The sequence below is a fragment of the Austrofundulus limnaeus genome, unplaced genomic scaffold, assembly GCF_001266775.1.
Source record: "Austrofundulus limnaeus strain Quisiro unplaced genomic scaffold, Austrofundulus_limnaeus-1.0 Scaffold390, whole genome shotgun sequence".
Taxonomy (NCBI): domain Eukaryota; kingdom Metazoa; phylum Chordata; class Actinopteri; order Cyprinodontiformes; family Rivulidae; genus Austrofundulus; species Austrofundulus limnaeus.
This window is the reverse complement of record NW_013952792.1, coordinates 266061-275506: the sequence shown is the minus strand read 5'-3', so window position 1 is coordinate 275506 and position 9446 is coordinate 266061. Positions and strand designations below refer to the sequence as shown.

The 9446-nt window shown below is 39.9% G+C and overlaps 1 protein-coding gene across 1 annotated transcript in view; it reads left to right on the top strand.

Annotated features, from left to right (window-relative positions):
- Positions 1-7192, top strand: part of palmdb (palmdelphin b) — a 37360-nt gene extending 30168 nt beyond the window's left edge. The window contains exons 6-8 of the mRNA XM_014023792.1: positions 2693-5144; positions 5233-5321; positions 6519-7192. Of these exons, the coding sequence (XP_013879246.1) occupies positions 2693-5144; positions 5233-5321; positions 6519-6602 (2625 nt within the window). The 3' untranslated portion in view covers positions 6603-7192. The remainder of the gene's footprint in view (positions 1-2692; positions 5145-5232; positions 5322-6518) is intronic.
- The last annotated feature ends 2254 nt before the right edge of the window (positions 7193-9446 follow it).

The window sequence follows — 9446 nt, the reverse complement described above, 5'->3', positions numbered from 1 at the left end:
GGATGGATGGATGGATGGATGGATGGATGGATGGATGGATGGATGGATGGATGGATGGATGGATGGATGGATGGATGGATGATTGCTAAACAGTTTCATTTCATGTGTGATAAAAGTTGCCAGATGAGGAAAATGGAATTATTTTTGGCAAAATTCCTGGTAAAATGATTTTTCATGTCAGCCACAGAAAGCAGAAAATATATTAGTAAATTCTAAGATCCTGCCTGTATCACTTGTGTTAGCATAGTTAATGCTAAGCTACCTATTGCTGCTGGTGTTGTTCCAGAAAAAAGTACCTGAGAGTGCACTAAGATGTCAGACAAGCTCTTCAAATCAGACATTTTCATTCTTGCTCAGTAAATGGTAAATAGACATGCTATTTTAAACAGGACATATCATTGAAAACCCACTTTCTTAGCAGTTAAATGCATTTGTTGTGTACCAATAGTTCAAATTTGGGATATTTTGTCACAGAAGAAACTGGTTGTTCACGCTTTTATTTCTTCTYGTTTAGATTACAGTAACAGCTGTTTTACATGTCTAAACAAACCCTCCTTGGCTCAGCGAGGCTGTTAATAAAGACCCACAGCAGAGCCCATAACTCCTGCTCTGGCTTCTCTACACTGGCTCGCTGTGCATTTGAGTCATRTTAAAAYTTTGGTTTTAACCTTTAGAGCACTTCATGGTCAGGCCTCCAAATCAAATGGTGCTGGTGGTCCCTCAAACCCATTACAAAACATATGGAGACAAAGCTTTTCAAGTGGCCCCAAGGCTCTGGAACGCTCTCCGTCTGTCCCTTCACTGCTCAGATTCCACTGACTCTTTTAAGAAACATCTTAAGACATTTTTATTCAGACAGGCTTTTAGTTAAGTTTTTTTTCTGTTTTAGTTGTTCATAATAATTTTTCTCTCTGTTAAGCACGTTGTGATGTTTTTATCTGTGAAAGGTGCTATGTAAATAAAGTTTACTTACTTAGAGTCTAGGAGTGCAGAAAAGTTGAGTTCAGTCTCTCTCCTGGTGCTGTAGAAATCTTTATATCCTGTTTGTGTCATATTTTTCCAACCTGTTCAGTTTTCTCTGTTTTCTATAATATTTTCTGAACTATTACCTSACAAATTTTGCAATGGAACCACTAAATAAGATCGGGATTTACCAACTACAGTTTAATCAACTTCATTTTCCTCTGGCTCTGGAAAAGTTCTATTTTTGACATATGTAAAGTAATTTGTAAATAAAAGTTTCTGTGCCGTTAAATAGTTATAAACCCCTCTATCAAACTAGARCTGAATGATTGATTTAAATGTGAAACAGAATGGTTTTAAAGCATGATATGACACATTTAAAAAAAACTAAAAGGGTGAGTCAAAAGACCCAGGACACCCTTTTATTTCAGAAGCGAAAGGGAAAATGAGACTTCTCAATAACCCAGCAAGTAATGGGTGACGGGATCTAATGTCCAGAACATGGCCACCATCTTGAAAGCTGCCATGTTGGATCAAAGTCATGTTTTTTCCAATAAGAAGCGGGTCCTGCAGCATATTTAAAAAGGGCCCAAATTGTCTCAGAAATGGATTTGCTGCAATCAAGACAGAAAGTTGCAACAATAATTGGGAACGTTGGTTGTGATGCACAGGAGTTCAGTGTGCTGTCCTTGGTGCTGAACACAGTTCAGTTCAGTTACCTGTGACGAACAACAAAAGTTTTTAACTTTATGCAAATGTCATAACATTTTTAACATAATTTCAATTTTCAGGTCGTTTTGGCTCAACTGGACTTCATCGCAGTACAACTAAGAGTTTGCTCAGATAATTCATCTGTATCTCAGCTAAGGATGCAGCAGAATGACATTCAGCAACTGCGTTTTGAAGCTTGAAGGATAAATAATGAGTTGGTGACATTAGGCAGAAGTAGCACTAAATGAAAGGGTCTGTTCTGGTAAAGTGTGTGTGTCAGAGTGAATGGGGGATTGGGGGCTCAGCTAGTCGTCTTGCAGAGAGACTCATCTTGCAGAGTGTGTGTGGGAGGCTGACCTAGTCCAGCAGCCTTACATAAGAGCCAATGTAATATCTTCTAATTCAGCAGCCTTTGATGTGATTCCTCTCCTCCTGCATGCAGCCCACTTAGGGAAACATCCAGTCAGCATAGCAACAGAAACAACATTCTTTTTAATGCCTGGTACATCTGACAGTGTTTTCCTGCCTGACTGAGATTATTTTAATGCTGCCCATGGGCACTTTTAATGTGCTTTGTTGCATTTCAAAAAGATTTGGCAACATCTGACTGGTAATAATATTTTCACAATTGCACCACAAAGTGTTACTGAAACAATTCCATGTTCTTGTCTGGAGTGTTATTTGTGCTATCCAGACTGGTGGTTACTGATAAAAATCATTCCAACCACAACAAACAGCCTGATCAGGATATAATTTGTTGAAATTATTTTTATTACAATAAATATGCAGCACATTTATATTGTACAGTGTTGTAAAGATAACAATGTTTAAAATGGTCAATTTGCTTTTTATCCTTGTACAGTTTATTTGTTTGCTTGTTTTAAACATGATTATTTGGTTAAAGCAAAACGTTGCTGAGCAAAAGAAGACATTTAATGTAAATATACAACGCAATTTTTGAACAAAGCTGGGATTTTCTATGAAAATAAATGTACATTTTATTCCTTTTTCTTTGCAGAAAGCATTTTCAGTGGATGCAGAGACAGATGGAAAAGAAGTGAAAGAAGGTTGCAGCACGACTGAGAATCACAACTTCATCTCTGTCACCATGGAAACAACTGAACCAGGTCAGCTGGTTACGGGCTGTGAAATGGGAAGTTTTGTGGCTGAGTCACCTGTGCCAGAGCAGGATTTTAATGCTGACGATGAGTTGGTTTGTTTGGGAAAAGACCCAGCAGATTCCCAGAGGGAAGTGAATCACGCCTCATTAACCACCTCGCCCACCAGCACCAGTGAGACTGACAAGCGTGACGTTTCTGAATCCACTGGAACGTCCTGCCAGGATCAAAAGGATGTGTTTGGATCAGAACCAGGGTGTGAGGAACTCAATATGWATGAGTCAGTCCATGCATCTGTGTCTGATACCCTGTCAGGGGCTGATGGTGTTTATGAGATCGAAGCCCATCAGGACCCACCGGGACAAGACCCTGAAGAAGAAGACAAACCGGAGCAGAACGATGAGCTGGGAAATGATCCAGAACTAAAACTGTATCCTGAACCCGTCCAAGACTGTGATAAAGAAAGCACACCAGAGCCAGAGCAATACCCTGAACTGGACTTTAAGGAAGACTTCGTTATGGGATACTACCCTGAGCCTGAGCAAGACCCTGAACCGGAGCGAGAACAGGAATTTGTGTCTAAGGAAAACTTTGACATGGACTACCCTGAGCCTGAGCAAGACCCTGAAGGAGACCAGGAACTTGAACTCAATCTGAAGGAAGACTTGGAGAGAGGGTATTTCCACATGCAGGACTCTAAAACAGAGCAAGACGCTGAACCCGAGCCCTTTGAGATGACATACGATCCAGAGAAAGAGCAATATTCTAATCCAGAGCAAAACATTGAGCTAGACGTATACAACGAGCTAGAAGCAGAAGTAGGCGATGGCATCATCTGTACTGAAGATGAGCTCTATCCACACTTTGAACCTTACACAGATCAAGATCCAGAGTCCCATGAAATCCAGGCTGATGAACCTTTCCAAAATGTGTCCATCTTAGAGCAGTGCATTAGAGACGAGGCCATGTCCGACATATCAAACGAGTCTTACCATAACCCGGAAGAAATGGATGAGTGCCTGAGAGTTGAAATTGCAGCAGCTTCCTCTGACAGTGAGACAGATGAGAAATGGAGAGCGATATTCTCCTCCTCCATAAACAAAGAAGACGATGACTCTTATTTGGACAGTCTTCAGCTGAGCGCCCAGGAACTCTTTGTGCAGAAAACGGAGACGGCAGACTCGGACGATCAAGACAACAACAACTTTGAGGAAGTTTGTTTCGAAGTCCCTAAAATAGCCGAAGTCCTGGAGCAACCCGAGGAAATTGTCTCCTCTCCGATTCCACCACAGGAAGTGAAATACTGCCCTTTGGGTCTTCAAGGTTTGTCCAAAATATCGGAAGACGAGGGCGAAAACGGCAGAGATGCCAATTATAACCACACCAAACATCAAGACAGCATCAATGCGGACGCGACCAAGAAGTTACCCAAAGACTTCTGTGTAATACAGGAGACAAAGAGCGAGAACGTCAGCACAGAGCACGTGGATTTCCAGCTTGCTCGTAAACAGTGGCGAGAAATGGAGGAACAAATGAAAAACAAGGTTATTTTACCTTCGACTAAGCTGTCGAATTTGCACAGCAGCCACAGTTTCATGTACACACCTGTCCGCAATATTGAAAGAACGCACAAGAAAACRTGTGATCTGGAGAGCCTAAACCTCGTCAGTGATTATTCTCACACTCAGTTCAGCCCTTGTTCCGAGGACTCTGGTCTGGGTGACTCCAGCTACAAGTCCCCTCACGATGACCCAGAAACGCCAATTGAAAGGGAGATTCGCATATCAGTAGAGAGGGAGGAAAACTTCAAAAGAGAGAGGGGTCTCTCCAGGATGGGCAAATCAACAGACTGCGCTCCATCGCGAAATATCCCCCGATCTATAAGCACTCCTCTCACGCCGTCGTTCATCATAACCTCCTCACCCACCAAAGAACCACTGAAACACGACGTGTCGGCAAGCAACGTCATTATTTTAGACTCAAGAAACGATTTCAGCTCCAGCCCCAAACACAGCAAAGACAACATGGCGGCACAGTCTGGTGAGTGGCGCTCTGAAGACAGCAACTCCAACCTCATCATCCTCGAGACGTCAAATTTGATCATTCGCAGCGCCTCCGAGTTTTCTCTCAACAAGGCCTGCGAACAGCCCCAGGAGAAAATGTTCCTCAACAACCCTTTTTTCAAGCTGCGCTCGAGGAGCACGATAACGCTGGTGGATGAAGAGATTAAAATGGTGAAGCAGAGGGAAGAGGAACTCAGGAAAGAGAGGGCAAAGCTGTACGGCAAAGAGACCTTCAGCACGGAAAAGGGGCTGTCGAATCACATGGACACTTTAACGTTTGATAACTCAGGTATGGTACTAAATAATTGTAGGAAAATATTGTTTAAAACRTATTTGTTCTTACTGTAAAATATTGCTTTTGTTTTTATTTTCAKTAGCTGTACCAGTGAAGTGCAAGTCCTCTCCCTCCTCACCAATGAAATCAACCCACCGGATGGACCGCTCTGCTTTATCCTGTGATCACAGAGTAAGTTTGTTTTTAAACAAACCTCTTTTAGTATAATACCATCCAAATGCAATCAAAACACTCGTATATATATATATATATATATATATATATATATGCAGAAGTGGAAACTACTTTTCTCATTCTGAAGCCCTTTTCACACACAAACGTGATTCATCAATATATTTAAATGATAATATTCAGTCTTGGACTCATCTGAATTAATTCAAGTACTTCCTATAATGTTTGTACAAACGTTCACATCCTCATGTTGCACGTCTGGTTTGGTGAAATCTGCTGCTGTTGTTTAAGCTTCCTAAACATTCTGCTACACAAAACATTTTAAATTGCATTTGTAAATGTAGATGTTTCCTGTATTAAAATCTTCATGTTTTTGCACATTTTAATCACCCAAATTTTAAAAAGAAAAAAGCGACCCTGTGGTTAAATCGTGACTTTGGGAATCTGTGGATGATTTATATAATTTATACCCCATGCAGGTGTCAAAATACACAAATGGTCTATTTACAGAAAATAAACTGAACAAGGTTTGCAACACCTGCAACAACTCTGCACCTGTTCTGATTAAAAAAATTTTTTTTGATGTTTTCTGCCTTTATACCTCATGAAATAATATTTTAGAAACTTTCTTACAAATTCTGATCACCAACTCATCTCCAGTGGATTATTTCAGGGTTTTTTTAATATACACTTGGCTCATACATGAGGTACTGATTGGAGAATTTTTATGCTCGTTCACAAACGTGATTGACACCTGTGASACAAAACTCTGGGCTGTGATTTGCTCTTTTTCTTCGGGAGTGGTAGATTTGAACAGATGGCTGTAGGAGCACCGGGAGGAGCCAGAGGAGTTTTGTATTTTTCAGAGATTATCTGTCAAATATCAATCTGTCAGGACATAGTGACAGTTTTAACAAATGTGACAAAAATATTTTTTTTATAAAAGTTACAAACTGCAGTTTTAAGGTAGTGTTTGCTGTGACACTGAAATTATATTTAATTCAGAGGAAAACCAAATGCATCATCTTCATCCATAATGTGTTGTAAATGAGGGTTCCGTCCATTCAGATACCAATGATTGTAGCAGACATGCAAAAATAATTTTAGTCTATTAAACTAAGAAATGAGGTGGAGGTGAAGTAATGTGTTGATGAAAAAAGAGCTTTGGAGGCAAATGAATTATTAACTGTCTTTCAGTTTCCCGAGGCCTTCACTGGAGGAAGAAGAAAAAGTGCCATGGCTCTCCGCTGGGAGGCAGGCGAGTTCACAAAAAAAGACTGAACTGGAACAAGCCAACCGTTTGCCATTTAAGGCCATCAGTTGTCATTGTTGTTTTCATTCCAATTAGGTGCAATGTTATCGTTAATTGTTTCATGTTGTGGCAAAAAAAAAAACCTGAAGTCTGCTTTTGTGGTGCCCTGAGGAAACTCTGAGTATATTTCTGCTACACTTACTGGAACAAGCCAATTTCCAACTGAAACATGAGTTTTGTTCATAATAACTGAGAAAAATGTCAGGTTCTGACCTGAATATGTGCATTATTTTCAGACAATCACACAGTTCTGACATTCTCTTATTATTTCTTAACCACTGGCCTTTATTTCCCCCTCAGTGGGACAATGAAGGCTATTTCTATTCTATTCTTCTATTCGATTCTACCCATATGGAGGGCTCCAACCTGGCCACAACATATATTTTTGCTGAAGTAGTCTTATAATGGTCGTATAGACGTTCCAAACATGCACTTTTACTCTTTATTATAAAGAAAATGCGGGCTGTGACAATTAGCCACAGTATGAATGGAATAGTTGTTTTTTTTTTTTGACCTCAGAAATTTCCATGAGACAAGGGTTTTTAACTTGTGTGTAATGCAATAATCTAGCAGCATGTGTCAGTGTAAGTTATATCCTGCCTAATGACAAAATGTCTAAAGGTTCAAGTCAGAAGCACAAAACTGAAAATGCGAAGTACAAGCAAAGTGAAAACTGTAAATAATGTAAATATGTCACAATATGTGAAGTGAAAGAGTTATGGTCCCTGTGATGAGTAACAGCTGCAACTAACCAAAAACCTTGAGTCTAGAATAAACCCAGAAAAATGTAATGATCAAGCTCAGGTTTGAAATAAATTTAAAGTCATTTTTTTCATTGTTTTATGTAACACTGCGTGAGGTGAATTTCACCTTTACTTATGTGTATTTTAGTGTTTTCTTTTGTGGTGCTCAGGAAGATTAATACTTCAGTTTGTTTGTTTGGTTTTATCTGAACTAAGTTGGTTTTTACAGTAGATCGTCAAACTATTGCCACCCTTGGGCCTTCTCTGTTTCGTTGCCTTAAAATCTGTGATTTAACAGACATTTTTTGAGAGGTTAGGTTCAATGTACCCAACCAAACTATCAGTTTTTATTGTGACACCAACAAGAAACAAGACAGAAAAAACTAAAATCGTTGTTTATGAGGATTTAAACCCTAAAGTCAGTACTTAGCTGAGCAAACATTTGCAGCAGTTCCAGCATCGAGTCTTTTCAAGTCTGTCTTGACGATCTTGGTCCATCAAACCTCTGAAGTCTTTGTCCGTTCTTCATGATCAAACTGCTGCAGCTCTGTCAGGTTAGATATCTGCTGCTTGTGTCCARCCATCTGTAAATCAAAGCAGAGATTCTCACTTGGTTTGAGCCATTCCAGGGTTTGTACCTGGTTCTCCTTAAACCCCTGAAGAGAGGATTCTTGAGGGTCTTTGTTCGGCCAGATGGAGAAACCCCCCCCCCATCCCATCATTTCCTAAAGATGAATTTAAAGGAGCTCACGCTTCTTTATTACTCCACCCTGATCTGTGTTTCTCCACATCTTTGTCTCTAACATGTGTGCCACTGTTCAAAAGAATGTCCCAACACAGACGAGCTACRTCTAATGGCCAGAACTCTGCAGTTTTCACTCATTTACAGGCCAGCGGTCACTCTTTCAGAGATGAGGATGTTCTCATTCTTGATAGAGAGGAACGTTGGTTTGAGAGAGGAGTAAAAGAAGCCATTTTTGTGAAGAAAGACCGTCCATCATTAAACAGAGGTGGAGGCCTCCGTTTTCAGTTGTCCCCCTCCTAAAGCGCTGCCATTGGCAGTATCACTCCACCCCCTGTTAACAATAGGTGTTAATTAGGTGTCAACAATAGCCATGTGATGTGAGTATCAGTCACATGGAGGCAGTGCTTAAAAGCCTGAATTTTGCCTGAAACTCTCAGACTGAAGAAGTCTCTTGGAGGAGAGACGAAACGTTTCATTAGAGAAGAACCCGTCCAGAAGACCTATACATTTTTTTCTTTTTGATTTTTTACCTGGATTACTGAGATGCATCAGGAGACTGTGTGAAGAGTTCCTTGGTSTTCATGATGTCTCTTGCTTGTCAGTAGACCTCACTACTTTGAGATGTTGGACTGGTGTTCATTCTGGGTTCTACMGATCTAGTCACTGGAAGTACTTTTACCCTGATCYAGTGTCATAGATTTTAAAATGAGAAAAATTTGACTTAGAAAAGGGTTTCTTCTGCTGGGATTAGTTATTTTGTAATTATTTATTTGTATTAATTTTCTTCATGTTAGTCTTTCAAAATATCCAAATTTGCACGTAACTTTCTATTTTATTTTTCATTTTTTTGTCAGCCTGATATCAGACGCTACAATCAGTTACTCGTACTCAAGCAGCCTTTTTACAAAATACGTTTTTTAGTCTTAAATAATTTCTTGGATGGCTAATTTTTACTTTTTACTTGAGTGAAAATATGTTGAGGTACTCCTACTTTTGCTTGAGTACAAAACTTTTGTGCACTCCACAACCCTCTGCTGGAAAGTTAAAGGTGTTTACGAAGAGATATGAAATTTGAGCAACGTGTTTGAATTAGAGCGTCTATGGGACCACAAGCTGATTTCTTTACTTCTCCATACAATCGGACTGAAGCTGAGTTGTAGAGCTACAAAGCTGGCAGAGACAAACCCCAAAAGACTTGCAGCTGGAACTGYGGCAAAAAGTGGTACAAAGTATTAACTCAGAGGGGTTCACTACAAACACACACCACACTTTCCTGAAGTTTTATTGGTAAAAACTTAAGAAAACCATACATATTGGTTCCACTT